This window comes from Plasmodium berghei (assembly GCF_900002375.2).
Source record: "Plasmodium berghei ANKA genome assembly, chromosome: 10".
Lineage (NCBI taxonomy): Eukaryota > Apicomplexa > Aconoidasida > Haemosporida > Plasmodiidae > Plasmodium > Plasmodium berghei.
Window position 1 is genome coordinate 1466939 of NC_036168.2, and position 19463 is coordinate 1486401.

Consider the following 19463-nt stretch of genomic DNA (forward strand, 5'->3'; position numbering starts at 1 on the left):
GGTATATATATTATAATTAAAAAAAATGGAAATGAAAAAATTGTTCAAATATGCTATTCGACTAAAAATAAAAAAAAATATGTTTTTTTTGCTAAATTTAACTATACAAAAATGAAGTTTTGAAAAAAAAAAAAAAAAAGTAATACAGGTTTTCATTCTACTTTTTATATTTATATATATACACGCCGATTATTTGGAATACATATATAATTTGGTAGATTGATGACTGAATTAAAAGGGAATTAAATCATCAAAAAAGTTTGCTATAATATACATATATATATATATATATATATATATTTTTGTATTAAGCAAAATAAATTTATGGTAGTGCTTGGGAAAATAAAAAATATATATATGTAGTATATACTTTTACATGAACAAATGTATATATTTTATTTATTATTATATTTATTATTATTATTATTATTATTCAGTCCTTAAAACGATGAGTTTAATGTGTTATCACTAGTAATTACAAAATGTATATATATATACTAAGATTAGTGGAAAAATGCATTAAATTTTTTGAAAATAGTATAACCCTTTTTTTTTGTTCACTCTTTATATACATTATACTACACAAGTTTTGTGTTTTAAAAAAATTTTATTCTATATATTTTTTATATTATGTTAGAGCCCAAATAGCATTTTTTTTTTATTTTAATAAATTTAATATATTCCAATGTCTCTGAATTTATAATAGACTGTTTATAGTTCTGATTATATATAAGATGAAGAAATCACAGAAATATTTAGTAAAAATCATATTTTTTTAGGATATATATATGTTTTTGTTTATTTGTGTTTATTAGTATAATCTCTTAACACTTAGTATATGTATCTATACATATATAAAAATAAAGGATTTGTAAAAAAAATATTTTTTTTGTAAAATAAAACAAAATGGAATATAAAGAAAACGATTATGATGAAAGGCAAAAACGTTTAGAAAAAATAATAAGAAAAGAATTTTATGCTAATGAAGATGTAGTAGAATATTGTGAAGATATAATTAAAGGGGGGGTTATATCTAAAAACTATTGTCAATTTGAAGGATGTTGTAATTGTTTTAAATGTGAATATATTGTACTAATTATAAATGAATATATACAAAAAGAGTGTATATTGGACAATTATGTTGAAGGTTATAAACATTTATATGAAAATATTGACAAATTTGAAAATAAAATATCAAATAAGTTTGATATTGATGATATTGTTTGGAATCAGATTTTGAAAATGACCATAAATACCAAAGAAGATAGCAAACGAAACTGTAATTATGTACATAAAAATACTCAAAATAGTGAAATTAAAAACTATAATGATCAAAATAGAAACAATAATAATAGAAATGTTAGAAATACAAATCACACAATCGAAAGCAAATATATATTTAATATAAATTTTAAGGATAAAGATGAAAACAATAAAGAAACTGATTCTATTGAAATGGAAGTATATACTATATCTGTTATATTAAAGATTAAAAGCAAACTTTTAAAATCATCACCAACATTAAAAAATATTATAAATGCATTATCTTATTATGATGATAATTATTATTATATAAATAACAGAATAGGAATTATCGAAAAAATTAAAAAAAAAATTTATGACTATTGTTTCAAAAACACGAAAAATAAACAAAATGAAATAAAATATATGAATACTGAGGATCATGTCTTAAATAATAAAATTGGATTAAATGCATTTGCAAAAAATGATGATTCATATTTATACGATAATGTTAATTATGAAAATGGTTTTCATGATTTTACAAATTTCAATATCCAAAATAATAATGACAAATCTGTTCACCCAGATCATAATAGGAATGAAGAAGATTTATTTAATGCTAAATATTATAGTAATACAATTAATAATTGGGAAAATAATAAATATTATAATAAAAATAATATTAACAGTTCAGATAAAAATATAATGGATAATATAAATAATTCAGATTTGTCTTTTAATAAAAAAGAGGAATATAATCATGATATATTTTTTGACAATGATGTGGAGCAAAAATATAACAGAGTAGTTAAGAAAAAAGAAAGGGGATTCAAAATTTATGAAATAAATATAAGATCCGATAAAAACTTAACAAGTTTAAAAAGCATTATTACATTAATTGAAATGATTAATGTTGCTTATTTATATTTTATAAAATGTGTTAAGGATATGAAAAAAAAAGAAAAAAGTAAAAATTTTGAAAATGATCAAAATGATGATAATAATTTTTTTTGTGATGAAAAATATTATGAATTTTTTTATAATATGATTTCTGGTTATTTGAGTAATAATATAGAAAAAAAAAATAATAGTTTAAAGAAAATAAGGAAAAAGAAAGCTCAATCGGCATCTTCTTGTTATTCTGATAATCAAAAGGAGGAACATTCCTTATTTTCTGACAAGGATAGCAATAAAATTTATGATAAAGGTTGTGAAAGTGAATCTATTAAAGATATAGATTCTGTTTTTGATGCAGATATATCTATATCTGAAGAAATAAAATACGCATCTGATGAAGAAAATAGCAATGCTTCCGTTATAAAATTAAATGATGATAATAAAATAAGAGATGGTAGTTGTTCGATAAATCAAGAAGAACATTTAATTATACATAATGGATGTGAAATATCAAACATTTTAAATGATAAAGAAATATATAATGTTATAGAATATATAAAACATATTATTATGTCTATTATAAAAGAATGTGATGGCTATTTTAATATCGAGTATTTATATACTCTACACATATTTGAGTTAAAATTATTTTTTAATATTTTAAAAAAAAAAATTTTAAGAAGAAGCATACAAGATGATTTTCTAATTATGTTAACATATTGTGGATTTAAACTTCAAAATGATGAAATAATAAACTTTTGTTTTTGGAGAATTATAAGCATATTCGATGATGGCAATGTGCCTAACTGTTGGGAAATAATGAAAAATGTGAACAAATGTAGTAGTGAATATACTGAAGTGGCTGGTAATATATTGAGAAAAAAGTATATTGAATTTAAAAATAATGTTAAAGAAATAACAAAAAAAAATGAAAAAAAAAATGTAATAGAATCATGTAATACAATCTTTTACGAAGCATTAAACTTAATACCAAAAGTAGAAAATAATAAAAAATATTTGAGTGAAATTGACATAAACAATGGAAGTTTTTATTTCAAAAAAAATTTAATTGATAAAAATGTTTTTTTGAACCTTATAAAAAATGCTAAACACGAATTTAACTGTTATAATAATATAGAAAAAGGATATGTTATAAATGTAATAGAAAGGATAAGAAATTTTAATGATTATTATTCTTGTTGTTATATTTTAAAAAATAATAAAAAAAAAACATTAATGGGATTTAAAAAGAGAGGAGAAAATAAAGTATATATATATAAATATGATAAAAAAATAAAAAATATATATAAACATGTAGAAAAAAATACTGTTATATCAGGATTTTTAGGAGTGTTAATATGTAATTTTATTGGAATGAAAATTAGCATATATGATAATGGGATAGACAAAAAATATTCAAATTTTTTTCCAAATTTTGAAAGAAAAAATGTTATAACAATCAAATTTGAATCCAATATAATAAGTGAATTACCCCGTCATTTTATTTGTAATATATATAAAGAAGATAAAAGTGTAAAATTTATATATGAAAATAAGTGTCCAACATGGAATGAAGAAAAAGAAATTTATGAATTGCCTTTTTATGGCCGAGTTAGATTGGCAAGTGCTAAAAATCTACAGTTAATTTTAAAAAAATGTTTAATTAGTAACTCAAAAAAAGCATTATTTTCGAATACAACTATTAACGATTTAATAGATTATATGAGTACAGAAAGAAATAATCAAATTCTGGAATATAGTGAAACACCTAATGATAAAGAAAGCAATGTTAATATTGCATTTTCCAAGATCAGTGATGAATATGACTGGAGTGCAGGTATTGCATTCAAAGCAAAAAAAAATGGAAATAATAATAATAATAATAATAATAATAGGGAAAATAATGGAAACAATGATGGTATACAAAATGAAGAAGGAGAAAAAAGCATAATAAAAAAATTCCCTTTTGATGTGATAAAAAATAATTTTAAAATAAAAAAATACGAAAAATTCGAAATTATAAATAATGATCAAGATGAAATTTTTCTTATTTTTGGTAAAAATTCAAAGGATTATTTTACTTTGGATTATCGTCATCCTTTATCTTCCTTTGAAGCTTTTTCTATAGCAATTTCTTCTTTATTGAAGAAAAAAGCTGTATCCTAATTTTTTTTTGTGTGTAATGTTTATTTTGTTTTGAGCATTTATGTGTGTCATATAAATACATATTCACAAGTTTTTCAAATATGACATTGTCTATATGTAGTAATTTGAATATATATATAAGTATTTATGTATAAACAAAGCGTATGTTGTGCTTGTTGTAATATACACACCAATATGCATTTATTTTATGGTTAGCTATCCATTTTTATTTATTTTTATAATGAAACACCGCTATACTCAATTTGAGATAAATTCAATTTGAAAAATCAAAATTATTTTATTTGATTATTTAAAAAAAATACAATTTTTAATAGTGTCAAAAATTGTAAACGAAAAAATAAAGAACTTTTTTATTAAAATGAAAGCAAGCAAATATTTTATTAAGATGAAATATATGCATATAAGAAAATTGCCATATAAATTGTAAACATTTATATTTTTAATCGTAACAATGGAAATATATTCTTTAATTTGTCTTAATTTCCAAATGAAGGTATGGGCAAGTATTTATCGAAAAGTATAAAATGTAAGTAATACTTCGAGCAATTCTTATCAATTTTTTTTTTTGTCTTGTATAAATGCCCAGTCAACGTGTATTTTTTGATTTAGTAGCATCGAGCCATCCATTTCTAAAAAAAAAAATATATATATATATATAATTATACCAAAATAATTGCAAAATTATAAACCTATGAATTGTGATTAATATAAGTGTAATATACTGAAAGAAATAATTATGAAGAATAAATATTTAGGTATTTTATTTGTGTGCAATATTATATATTGTGATGTTTCAAGCTGGCCCAAAATTTGTATTATATCAAATTTCAATGACCAAATTTGATGAAGTAAAATAGTAGAATGAATGTTATTTTAAGGAAATAATACTTATGAATCTATTTATTTTGTTTATATTTTTATTCGTAATTTGTGGAATAAATTATGTCATATTCATTAGGCATACCATCAATAGCTCTTTTTGCGTCAACAAAATTTTCAAATTCGAGAAATGCATATCCTTTTATAAATCCAGTTCTTCTGTCTAAATTTAAATGTAAATTTCTGATTTGACCGAATTCTTCAAAAACTTCTTTTATATAATCTTCTCTTGCCTCACCATGGATGTTTGTTATTATAATTATCCATCCTTCAACAGCTATATTAAGAAAAAAAAAAAAATAACAATGTATACATTTTTTCGCTAATCATATGAACCGTTCAGGTAACATTAAATTATATATACAATCTATTATATAGTATAACAATAAGAAATCAACATATTTATAGTTTATTCATTTCTTAAAATTTAAATATTATAGCATTATCATTATTTTCTAAATATAATAGTCTTTTCTCCATACATTTAGCAGGGACTTCATCATCATTAAGAGTGGTGTTTGTGTAATTATCTTCCATTTGGTAATATATATATTGGCATTTATTTTTGATTTTTTTTTTTTTTTAACAAAATAGCTGTATAAAAAGTTAGCTAAAATATTTACATAAAAAAATGTGCATAAGCAAATGTTAAATATTATTAATGTACATAACTATAGTATATTATAATAAATGGTATATGTTTAAAATGCATATTTTTTCATCAGTTTTAAAAGTTGTTGAATATACTAGAAATATTTCCAGAATGAAAAAATGATAATAACAATAGATAACTTTAATAAAAAAATATTTAATAAATAAATGACATAGCAATAATGGCAATACGAATTGGAATACATATTTTAATAAATTAGAGAATGTAGATTTTCAGATATATGCTTTTAGGTATATAAATTTCCAATCCCGCTTATCATTTTTATATACATACATATGGATATAATATAGCTGCTATATATATAACATGCTATATAGAAATGGCAAAAATGAAAGAATTAATAAATGGGATTTAAAAATTAATATTTCATTATTTGTTGCTTTTTTTTTTATAATTGTATTAAAAAAAATAGAACAATCAATTTATTTTCCTTTATCATGCTCTCGTTTGAATAATAAAATACTTTGACTTATAAAATTGTAAAACATGAAAATATTTTAATAATTGCAATTCCAAAGTTATATTATGTTTTTTTATTTTATAAACTGTTGATAAATTTTTATTAAAATGTGAATTATAAATATAAAAAGAAAAAAGAAAGAAAATATTAAAAAAAGGGGAAATCCCCCATTACAAATACTTTTTGATTATCCAAATTAAATAAGTCAATTATACAAATAAAAAAAGGTAAATCGTTGAAAATTAGTATACAACATAAAAAAAAATGTAATTGAAAAAGGAAATAAGTATGAAAGGATATGAAATTGCATAATTATATAGAGCAGTTATTATATATTCTATAACGACTTGTTAAGAGGTAAAAACTGACGCTTTAATAAATCGTGGATATGCAAATATTCAAACAAATAAAATAAAAATATATTTAGTGACTTAGCAAATTAAATAAGTCTAAGTTATATTATACTATTGTTATAAGTTTTTTTCTTTATTTGGCTTTTTTGAGGAATTTTAAGATATCCTTTTGTATTGATTCCTGCAAAATTAAGTGGAAAAATGTGAAAAAATGTGATGAATGTATATGTATCGATGGGAATGCCACGAATATACAATATCGCATTGTTCTATTATTGGTTTTATCTTTTTTTTTCACTTACAATATTCTTGTTCGCTTTTTCGGTGCCATTTTTGATAATACTTTTGACAGTTTTAACTTTTTTTTTTGTTTTTCCAGAATCTTGTGTATTCAATTTTTTACTTTTTATTTTTTTATCTTTATTATTTATTTCTTTTTTTTTGAGGGAAGAAGGTCTAGTTGTATTTATTTCCTCGTTATTTGTGTGATCAATAAATGTGACTCGTTTTTTATGTTTTTCTTTTTTTAAGGAATTATCTTTCTGATCAATAGTCACTGGATTGATGATGTTTATAATATTTTTGTTTTCATTTTGAGCTTTTAATAATCTTCTTTTTTCACGTTGTCTTTTCCCTCTACTCATTTTTTTTGTTTTCTTTGTATTTTTTTTAATTTTTTTTTTAGTAGGTAAATTATTTTCATTTTTTTCTTTTAAATGTTTTAGAAATTTCTCTTCTTTTATTTTTTTTATATGTAACATTCTTAGATCTTCAATGCAGTAATCAACATATAATATATTTTTACTTTTTTTAATTGTTTGAAATTTTTTTTTGTAAATTTTTTCATTTATTACATCGAAAATATTTTTATTTTGCAAAAGGGAAATAATTTGCTTGGTATATTCGTGTTTATTAATATCAAGAAAACATATGGCATTTTTATTAACTCCTTTATCCATAGTATTAACATTATTACTGACATTGTTATGTATTATTGGGCCTACTTTGCTATTTTGCACGATTTCCTTATTACTATTATTATCTTTCATAAGTTTCATTTTTTGAATTATTTCATTAGCTTTTTTAAAAGCCTCTTTTTTTTTTAATTTAAATTTGTTCATAAATATAAGAGTAAAATGTTTTGCTATAAGACGACGGAAAGTATTTTGCTCAACTACAAGGGGATAATTTCTAATATACAATCTACATGGATTTATTACAAAATTTTTATTTTTTAAAAGTTCTGTTTTTTTATCCAATAATTTTTTATTTCTTAAAAGTATATTAGAAGGAACATTCTCATTATTAACATCATTGTCATTTATTAAATGTATATTATTGCTTATTGTATTATTATTATTTTTTTTTTTTTCTTTTTTTTCTACTGGAGTTTTTTTTTTATCTTTTATTATATCATTTGGTACTGCTCTTTTAATCATAAGGTAACTATTTTTAAAAGATAAAATATCAGTGTGTTTAAGATTTTGATCTTCATTTAATAAAATTTTTTTGAGTTTTTCTTTTTTTTTTTTATTAGCATTATTATAAAATTGATCAATTACATTTTCACTTTCATTTATTTGTTCGTCTTCTTCATTATTATATTCTCCAATTTTTTTTAAAAAATTATCAGCATCGATTTTTTTTTTCAATTTTACAAAAACATATATTTTTTTATAATCATTTCTACAAGTCTTTATATATATATAATCTTTGCTAATATTCTTTTCTATATATTCTTTAATTTCTTCATTTGTTGCTTCAGTTGGAATATTTGTGATAAAAATGGTTTTCCCTTCTTCTACATCTTTTTTATAGTCTCTTTTTTTTTCATCTTTCATTTTGGTTTTTTTTTTATTATTATCTTGATTTTCCTTTTCATCAATTTCATTTAATTTTCTCTTTTTAGACAAAGATGAAGTATATTTATCACTATTATTATTGTCTGCACTGTTATCTGTTTCACCAGATTTGTTGTCAACATCCTCTTTATCAGTTTCTTGATTTTCATTATTATAACTATTGTAATAACTAAAAGGCTCAGTCGATGTAATTCCATTATCCTGAAAAAATTTTCCATTAAATAGTTTCATTTCCTTGTTGTATTTTTCTATAATTATTTTATTGCCACATAAAATAGTATTCGTTAAAAGTAATGCTTTTTCTACATTTTTATGATTTGAAAAAGTAACAAATGCATATCCTTGTTTTTTATCATTCTTTTTAGGAATATTTATTTTGAGATTTTTTTCGATATTCTTAAAAAGCTTTTGAATATTTTCTGTGTGGCATTTTCTATTCAAGTTTTTTAAAACGACCATTTTGTGTTCTGTATTTAAGAGACATAATTCATGAAAAAAAAATACATTTTCATAGTCAATATTTTCGTCATTATTTTTCAAATAATTTTGAAATTCATTTTTATTAATAAACTGATAAAATGTGGAGGCCAAATTAAAGTTTGCAAATTCAACAACATATTCAAAATAGTTTTTTGAATCATCATTTTTATTATCTTTAAAGTTTATATTATTTATTTTTTTTAAAATACTATTTTTATTTATATTACTTTGTTTCTCTATATTTATTACAATTTCTTCAAATTTTTTGTCATTTTCTGAGCTAGCTACAATTTCAATTTCTTCATCATTACTATTGTTACTATTTTTATTTATTTGATTTTTATCGTATATAGATTTTGATTTATTATTTTCACAATTCAATAATAATTTTTTTTTTATTAAATAAATGTTTTTCAAATAATTTAAAATAATTATATTACCTATATCACAATTTGTATATATTTTTATAGAGTTTGGATATTTTATTTTATTTCGATTATAAAGAATAGAAGCTAAAATTTTTTCATCATGTCTTTTCTTTATAGCGAATTCACACATAATATTTGTAGAAAATTCTTTTGAATTATTATATTTTGTTATGAAATTTGTTGCATCCTTTTCATTGTGGAAAATGCAAATAGCACTTTTTGTAGAATTTGTTTTATTTTTAAAAAAAAAATGTTTTTTACATTCCTTTTCAAATCGTTCTGTCAATTCGTTCACATCATTTTCCCGTATATTACGGACAAACACTTTGTGTTTATCTATGGGACTATCGTTTTTATATTTCTTCGTCATTATGATACCCCTTTTATTGTGTTTCGTGATTTAGTATGTTTGTTTTCTTTTGTGTATATATTAGCATATACACTAATTAATCAATCTAGCGAAATGAGAATTAAAAATAACTTAATTATTAAAAAAATTCTGACTTGTACATGCATATATTTTTTTTTAATTATGTACTTGTAATAGCTAATACTTTTTTTGCCCCCCACCCCATTTGTATTATTGTTCTATATAATTCTCTTTTAATTTTACTATTATCTATAAATATTTTTAATGAAGAATTTGATTATATTTTTTTCAATAAAATTTTTATTTATCAAATGAGTAATATGCTTATATATTTTGTTAAAACATTTTAAAGGAATAAGCATATACCATAGTTTGATAATTATTATATATTAATTTTTTTTTCCATATAGTTATTTTGAGAAATATATAAAAAAATGAATACATTTTTTTATTTTAAATTATATATTTTATGAAAAATCCTAATAAAATTTCGTGGAAAAAAAATTAATGTAACATATATTAGTAAAAATAATTATGAGGTTAATCAAGTATGCATATAATATCATCAATATTTGTATAGACGATGTCATAAAGGTTAAACAAGTATAGTGCATAAGATTATATATTATTTAAATAAATATTTTTATGAAAATTCGAGTATCATAAAAAAAAAATAGAAAATTTTCCTCAATCACAAATAGTATGTTTTATTAGAGGAATTGCTTACTTCATACTTTTTAAATTTTGAAAAATATTGGAATTTGTTTTTTTTTTCTATACAGAAGATCGAAACAAGCACATACATATATGGCTACTACCCCATTACATGTTCAGTTTTGTATTTATCTGTTACTTGGATGAGGAAAAAATTGATAATTATATGTTTATTGTAAAGGAATAAAAGAAATAAAATTAAGAAATAAATATATTTTTGTTTTTTTTACAACTTTTCGATTTGAAAAATTAAAAAATAATATTATTTTAAATATTATTATATATTTGGAATGAAAGTTTTTCCTCCAAAAAAATGAAAAATCAAAAGAACGATGAAAATAACAAAACAAAAATTCAACGCAATTTTGAAGAAAATAACAAAAATGTAAATAATGAAAATGATTGGAATGCTGAAAAAAGTGCAAAGGTTGACTTTGAAAAAACAAATAAGCATCCCATGTTAAATACAGTAAAAAAAAATAAGAATAAAATGGAAACTAAAAAAAAGGACGAAAAAGAAGACGAAAGGAGGATAAAAATGAATGGAAAAGATAAGAAAAAAAAAAAAAAAAAAAAAGGGACTAATAATGACGAAGCAACCACAAAGGGAAACTATAACATTATTTCAAAGAAAAAAAAAAAAAAAAATCATAATATTTATATTAATGAAGAAATTGACGAAAGTGATGATGAATATAATTTAAATACAATTGGCAATATTGATCTTAAGTATTATGAAGACCTTGATATTATTGGTAAGATAAATAATTTTATAATATTTAAAACAAAAAAAATAAATAAAAAAATTTTTTATATTATTCTAACTGCATTTTATTATTAGTTACTATATGAATTAAAAATTATACTGTCTATGTATATACATAATAATGTATAGACATATATATGTCATTTCCCCTTTTATATATATATATGTAGGTTATGATATTGATGGTAAGAAAATAGAGAAGACAAACGAAAACATGATTGATGATTTCATAGAATCCAAAAAAGATGTAGATGCATGGAGGAAAATTAAGGATAAGAAAAACAATCGAGTTGTAACACTCACAGATGCAGACTTAGAAATTATAAGAAAAATACGAGAAAATAGTGTAGCCAAATATATAGACGAATCAAATTATATATATGAAAATGATAGGGACGAATATAAATTACCTAGTAATTTTAATGTGAATAAAAATAATAAAGTATCGAAAGGTGAAAAAAAGAAAGTATTAAAAATAATGAAATATTTAATGGATAAAGAAAAACATCCTGAAAAATATACAAACAAACAAAATAGCAACCAAGAAGAAATGATGTTATATGATATGTGGAATAATAAAATTTATGATGAATATTCAAATATGAATGAAATAAATTTACCAAATATATTGCCAGGTCATAAATATAGTTACAACCCTCCACCAGAATTAATATATACTGCATCTGATGAAAAACATATTTTAAAAAATAATAAAGACGCATTTATACCTAAAAATTGTGAAAAAATAACAAATATAGAATATTATAAAAAAACTTATTATGATTTATATCAAAGATGTTTAGATATATATTTATGTTCAAGATCTGTAAAAAGTGTATTAAATATAAAAAAAGAAGATTTATTACCTAAATTACCAACTACTCAATCTTTAAAACCATACCCACAATATCCGTTTATAAAATATGATATAAATGATAAAATAAAAAATGAAGATAATGGTCATAATTATATTTGTTTAAATGAAAATGATCATATTTTTTATGTAATAAAAAATAATAAATTATATTTATTCGATATATTAACATCATATAATATTGATGTAATAGATTTGGAATATTATTTTAATTCTGTATTACCAACAGATAAAAATGATAAAAAAATTAACAAAAATTTAATGATAAAAATAAATAAGACATATTCTTTATTAGCAATATCATGGGGAAATGTTATTATATTAATCCAATATGAAAGTTATGTACCTCCACCGAAATCTAATACAAAAGATGTTGAACAAATTTATTATGATAAAAAAAGGAGAAAAAATGATTTTGTTTATGGCATTAACAAAAATGATGAACATAATGAAAATGATACTGAATTATCAAAGGATATTGATGAATTTGAAAGTGATCAAGATGATGATAATAAAATTTTTGGAGATGATTGGGATGATGAAGACATAAGTGATAATGGAAGTGGGGAAGATGGTGGTTTTGGTGAAAATGATAAAAATAACGAAAGTGAAGAAAATGATAATAATTTGAAAAAAAAAAAAAAAATTATAGATTTAAGTAAAAATATGATATATTGTAAAACTAAAGAATTAATTAATTCTTTTAATCAAAATTTTAAAAATACTGATGAATATATTTCCTCTTCTGATTTGGATGCTAAATGGATTAAGATCTCGCCAAATGATAAGGTTAGTTAAATTTACGAATAATTTTTATATATTGAGCAAGGTTTATACATCTCGGATTATATACACCATTAAGTTTGTAACATGTTGGATATTTATATTGTTTTACTTTTTATAAATTCTTACTTTTTTTAGAAATTGAAATATTGTGTAGCAATAAAACATGAAGGATTAATCAGAAATTTTTCTTGGAACAAAAATGGTATTATTCTTTTTTTTATGAATTTTTTCATTATCCCTTTTAGTTTGTTTGATAAATTGGATATGTGAATAAATGTGAGCAAATAATTCTATGATATCTTTTTTTTTTTTATAGGTAACTATTTGTCAGTAACATGCTTACGAAAACTCGGACAATATCATCATTGTTATCTACATCATATTAAATCTATGAGGACAATAAAATTAATAAATAAATACAAACAAAAAAGAGGAGACATAATTCAAACTATGTTTTTTCCACGTACTCCATATTTTATCGCTGCCTTTGAAAATAGTATAATGTAAGAATTGAAAAACTTAAAAAATAAATATAATATTGCATATTTCCATTTGAGAAATAGTGAATTATGAAATAGATTGAATAAACCCTTTTATTTATTTTGTTCTGTTTTTTTTTTTTTTCACACCTTTCATATATTCAATTGATTTAGCTATTTTTATTATTACATTTCAATTTATTAAAATATTGAATATATACATGTATGTACATTTTTTTTCTTTTTTAATCTCAGAATATACAACTTAAAACCTTCTTCAAAGAAAGAGAAGATATTCAAGAAACTAAGAGGAGTTAAAAATGCAACAAGCATAGATATACATACAAATGAAAGTTATATTTTAGTATCTGATGAAAAAGGAAACGTTTTTATTTATGATTTAGATTTGGCTAGTAGTCCTTATAAAATGTTTCATGTTCAAAACTGTCCTTTAAAAAAAGCAGAATTTCATAAGGAATATAATTTGTTTTATTCATTAGGCTCAAATGGTGTGATAAATTTATTTTACTCTAAATTTTTTAATGATTATATAACAGATCCCATTTTAGTACCAATTAAAGAAATAAAAAATGAGGCAAAGATTGTTGACCTGACTTGGTCAGAAAAAAAACCATGGCTATTTGCTCACACTGAGTCCAATTTTTCTGTCTTATACACATAATAATATATACATTATAGAAAATATATTTGTGATAATTATATACTCATTATGTGTATGTTTACACGTTTGTACGTGCTTTTAATTTCTTTTCCATTTTGGTGTTATTATTTATATTATATCATTTTATTTTTTAATTTCAAACATTTTAAATACTTGTAACTTTGTTATATCAAAAATGTATATATATATTTCGATTTGTTTAAGAAAATTATAAAATTGTATTTACTAAATTGGATGAACAATGAAAGGATTAATATGTAGAAATATAAAGGGAATTCTAAGTTGTTTTTTATTTTATTTTCCGTATCCAAATATTTTTTTCTCAAATTTTTATTCCTTGTGTGTGCCATATTTTAATAGAATAATTTGGAAATAAAATGCTAATTTTTTTTATATTAGAAATTTTAAAAGAATTAGTAATGTGTATACATTGTTTTTAAATGAAATACATCTACATGTATCTATCTATATACATATTATATATATATATATATATAGGGATACAAATAGACTAATATATTTTAGGGCCTTTTTATTGATTTCATTTTTTTTAATATATAGATTTTATTTGATTTATCATATTTTTAGCACAGTATCATTTGACTGCTTCCATCCTCACTTTATACACAAACATTAAAAAAATATATAAATTAAAAAAATTGGCTGGAGCAGTTTGCTATTACAAATATTTTAATTGCTTACTTCATTATATATGCTGGCATTATATCCTTACAAATGCATTTTACAATATTTGAAAACATTTTTATTTGTAAATTTCAAAGTTTTAAATGTATTTAAGTAAATAATTTATTTCATCTATTTCAATGTACCAACATTTAGTTTTTATTTGCACAGATTTTTTATGCATAATACACACACTTGATAATGAAAAGTGCTCTCGATTTTCTTTGTTTTTTTAATATTATTTTAAAATATGATATTTAAAAAAAAATATTTTTACTATTATTATTATTATTTTTTTTTTTTTAACTTAACTTTCAACCGACGTTATTATATACTTCCTCTGTCGCTTATTTTTTTTAATTCATTCCCAAATTTAAAGCATATGATTTTATATATAAATAATTTTATTTTCTTTATATATTATTATTTTGTTTTTTTAAAAAATTCATAATAATAAAAGGAAAATGTAAATACCGAAATAAACTATAAACAAAGGATTTAATAAAAGTTAAAATTTAGTATAAATAAATATACAATAACTTTATATATTATCATATATTCTATGTATTTATATTAGAAGATAAATTTCGATTTTTGTTCGAAAAAATATATTATACAATTTTGTAGGCAAAAAAAATAATATGCATTAAATAAAATTAAGAAAATAACAGCACAACATCAAAGACATAAAAATAACAATATAATAATGAAAATAATAATTAAATTATATAAAAAATTACATTGAAAAATTATTTTTGGTGATACGTCAAAGTTTAGAAATGTATATTCTATGAACAAAATAACCATTCTATATGTATAAGTAGCGAAATGAATATGTCATAATTTTACAATTTTTTTTTTTTTTGAGTGAATAATTTTATTAGTATTTTTTTTGTGTATATTTTAAATAAATAACGTAGTATAATGAACAATAATCAAAATATAAAAAATGAAGTAATTGTAACAATAAATGGGACAAAAGATGTTAATATAAATATAGAAAACGAGGGGAATGAAATAAAAGATGATATAAAGCATATCGGAATAGCAGAAGAAAATATAAAAACTGATTCTAAAATAACAACAAACAATTATAGAAATGATAATTCAATGAAAATAGTGATAAAAGAAAAGGATAGTATAAATTGTAATGAGTTCAATATTTGTAGTACTATTTTAACAGACGAATTTAAAGATGGCGAAAATGGAAATATAACAAAATGCCCTGAAAATGTAGAATGTATTGAAATAAATAATAATAATAATAAAGACATAGATATAGAAAACATTAACAAGAAAAATGAAATGATAAATAATGAAAGTATTGATTTGGAAAATAACAATAATGAACATACTTTGTCCAATGAACGCATATATGGCAGAAGTGATAGTTCAAGCAGCTTAACTATAGATGACAATCCCAATATATCAAGAAGAGCATATAGAAGTTTTCATATATGTTCAATTTTTATTCATTTAGCATTATTATTAATGATTTTATTATTAATAGCGACATTAATTAATGATTATACAGTATATATAACAGCAGATAAAGGAAAAACAATAATTTATATTTGTGGTATACTATTAGGTTTATTATGTTTACATGCATGTATAAATTTATATATATCTTTAATGTTTTTAGCAGATTATGAGATTTCAAGAAAAATAAAAATTATTGAATCAAAAATGCATATGATTGTTTTATTATATTTATTTTTATGTTTATATGTATATTTGTTTGAAGATAAAAATAACCCTATACGTCCAATATTTTCCTTTGCTATATTATTATCAGTTATTTATTATTTTATGCCATTATTTTTATATATTGTATTGAGAATTTTATTTTTTATTGTTATTTTCACAATAATATTTATGAAAAGAAAAAGTCCAACTCCAAAAAATGTCTTAAAAAAATTAAAAATTATCAAATATATAGATTACAAAAACTATTGTGAACATATACGAGCAAATCAAATGTCAATATCAGAATTTAATGATAAAGAGAATAAACAAGTGGATGAAAAAGTAGCAGATAAAGAGGATTGTATTTTGAAAAATTCTGAACAAAATATATCATGTAATAAAAATGAAAACAATAATCAAGATTTAAATAAAAATTGTAATAATGAAATAAATAATTTAGAAATTAAAGATAATATTAAAAATAGTAAAATTGAAAAAAATAATAACCATGTAAAAATGGATAAAGAAGTATGTAATAGAAAATTAAATAATATGAATAGGCTAAATTATTATTCGATTAACATATATGATAAAAATAAGAAAAAAAATATTTCATATAAGTCAAAAAATATAGAAGATGAAATTATAAAGAATAATATATATGATAAAGAAAATGGTGAAACAAATAATTATATTAAGAGTAATTCATTTTACATTAATATTGAAAATGAAAATTATATGTGTGCAATTTGTTTTGTTGACTATTTAGACGATGATAGTATTTGTGTATTACCATGTAATTACATGCATTATTATCACAAAGATTGCATATTTACATGGTTAAAGAAAAACAACGATTGTCCTTTGTGCAGAAAAAATATAACAATTTAATAATGAAGAAAAAAAAAAGTTAAGCATGCATGTGAATGTGTGCTTGGGTGTGAGTTAAGTATTAGAATGTATTTATAGGTAGACAGCTATTTTGTAAACATTTAATTGACAATGTTTGGAAAAATATGTGTATATAATGAATGCTTCAAAGAGGATATCTATGCCAATATGCATGTATATACACATGGTATTATATATTATTCGACGTAAATATTTTTATTTATATATCTAGCATATTTATTTTATTTAATTAGACAGCTTCATATACGACTGTTCGTTTATTACAACGCTCATCCGTTATAATATATGTATATATATATATATATATATATATATATATATATATATATTTATTTATCCAATTTTGATTCCCTTCGACGGGTTTTATATATTCTTTATTTGCTACTCATAACATTCCCCTTTACATTTGAAAAAAAGTTTATTTGTTATAATACTAATTTTTGTATAATTTTTATATGTAAATATTTTTTATATTTTACTTTTTTTATTTATACACTTTATTAATTTTTTGTGTCCCTTATATTGTTTAATTTATGCTATAAACGTTATAAAAAAAATAATTAAAAAAATTTTATCCAATTGTGCAATCACTTACAATTTATGTGTGAAATTTGGAATAAAAAATTTTATCTTTGATTAAATCAATATTAAAACAAAATTGGTAAAGTACATTAAAAAAAAATTAATTATCAATGTTAAAAAGGTATGATTGAGTTTGTAAGTTTATGTGTATGTTGTATATATATAAGGAAAAAAACAAATATATAGTTTAGACTATTATGTGTGCAAAAAGAGGTACTAATTAATATGCAAATATAATAATAGTAATATATGAATATTATAGAACTATTTCGATGCTATTTATATGATTAAAAAGTGTAAGGAATATAAAATGACTAATTCAAAAATATTGTTGAATTTTATTTTGCCTACTCTTATAAGACAAAAATATATTTAATTATTTTGAAAATTAAAACAATCGATTGCTATTTGTTTTATTATAATGAGCATACAACATGGCTATACTATATAGAGGTATATAACGTTTTCGATTTTTTGTAAACACATTTATTATAAATACCTACTGTTCAATGAACTATAATTATAGGCAAAAAAATAATAAAAATAATTTTTAAAATAATTGAGTAGAAAGAATATGTTCAAATATATTCGAGAAATATATTTTATTTGTAGCTACTCATGAAGTTTGGAAGGAAAATAAGAAAAGTCAATGTATTGGAAAAAGGCGAATATGAAATTCACAGAATACTTAAATTATTTTATTTTCAAGCCAAGTATACCATACCATAAATTTATATTATGAAAAATATTATATTTTAATTGTTTATTTTATTTCATAATAGCTTTCGTTTAATTTTTATGTGTTATACAAACACAATGGATATTATTTTTAGGAAATAAAATGGATACTATATTATTATATATGTATGGAAATGTGTACTCAAAATAAATGCTCAATAAACATTTAGTTATAATCCAAGCGTGTATATATTATGTTATTATATTATGTTATACATATTATGTTATATATATTTATAGAGGATGAATTAAATTAACAAAGGTATAAATGTGTGTAAGAAATTAAACTGGTATTTAATAGGTATAATTACTCAGGTTTGTTATTATTTTAGTGTATTTATTTAAATATGAAGAATAATAATTAAGGGTAAAACATTTATAATTTGATTATAAAGCTATAATAATTTTTTATATTGTCCTTATATATTATTATGCAAAAAAAAAAAATAGATAAATAAATAAAAAAGGTACATAAAAAAAATTCCAGCAAATGTGTCAATATTGAAAATACTGAGTACACATATGATTGCTTAATTTGATCACGCACTGATATATATGAATGTAATATATTCATATATAGTATTTTATATATAATATATTTACATGTACGGATGTGCCTTTAGAATTTTTGATATATCAAATGGTCATATCGTGTCATATTATCAGCATATAATATTTGTGTTCAAAAAAAAATATATTTTTTTTATAATATTTTTTATCTTTCCTTTATTTTGTTCTTATGGGATT

At 20.5% G+C, this 19463-nt stretch overlaps 5 protein-coding genes across 5 annotated transcripts; 3 read left to right on the forward strand and 2 right to left on the reverse strand.

The window, feature by feature from the left end:
- Positions 1-906: 906 nt before the first annotated feature.
- On the forward strand, positions 907-4305 carry PBANKA_1036100 (tubby domain-containing protein, putative; the record flags this gene model as incomplete). The annotated part of the gene is made up of 1 exon (XM_034565466.1): positions 907-4305. One exon carries the CDS (start codon positions 907-909, stop codon positions 4303-4305), a length of 3399 nt encoding a protein of 1132 aa, XP_034422160.1.
- A 552-nt stretch (positions 4306-4857) lies between these two features.
- On the reverse strand, positions 4858-5721 carry PBANKA_1036200 (RNA-binding protein 8A, putative; the record flags this gene model as incomplete). The annotated part of the gene is made up of 3 exons (XM_034565467.1): positions 4858-4934; positions 5270-5461; positions 5667-5721. The coding sequence occupies 3 exons, from the start codon at positions 5719-5721 to the stop codon at positions 4858-4860; spliced, it is 324 nt and encodes a 107-aa protein (XP_034422161.1).
- Positions 5722-6803: 1082 nt separating this feature from the next.
- PBANKA_1036300 (RNA-binding protein, putative) lies at positions 6804-9810 on the reverse strand (the record flags this gene model as incomplete). Its single annotated transcript, XM_034565468.1, has 2 exons — positions 6804-6851; positions 6973-9810. The coding sequence occupies 2 exons, from the start codon at positions 9808-9810 to the stop codon at positions 6804-6806; spliced, it is 2886 nt and encodes a 961-aa protein (XP_034422162.1).
- Positions 9811-10837: 1027 nt separating this feature from the next.
- Positions 10838-14111, forward strand: PBANKA_1036400 (ribosome biogenesis protein BOP1, putative; the record flags this gene model as incomplete). Its single annotated transcript, XM_034565469.1, has 5 exons — positions 10838-11279; positions 11461-12953; positions 13086-13152; positions 13267-13453; positions 13685-14111. 5 exons carry the CDS (start codon positions 10838-10840, stop codon positions 14109-14111), a joined length of 2616 nt encoding a protein of 871 aa, XP_034422163.1.
- A 1608-nt stretch (positions 14112-15719) lies between these two features.
- On the forward strand, positions 15720-17375 carry PBANKA_1036500 (RING zinc finger protein, putative; the record flags this gene model as incomplete). Its single annotated transcript, XM_034565470.1, has 1 exon — positions 15720-17375. One exon carries the CDS (start codon positions 15720-15722, stop codon positions 17373-17375), a length of 1656 nt encoding a protein of 551 aa, XP_034422164.1.
- Positions 17376-19463: the final 2088 nt, after the last annotated feature.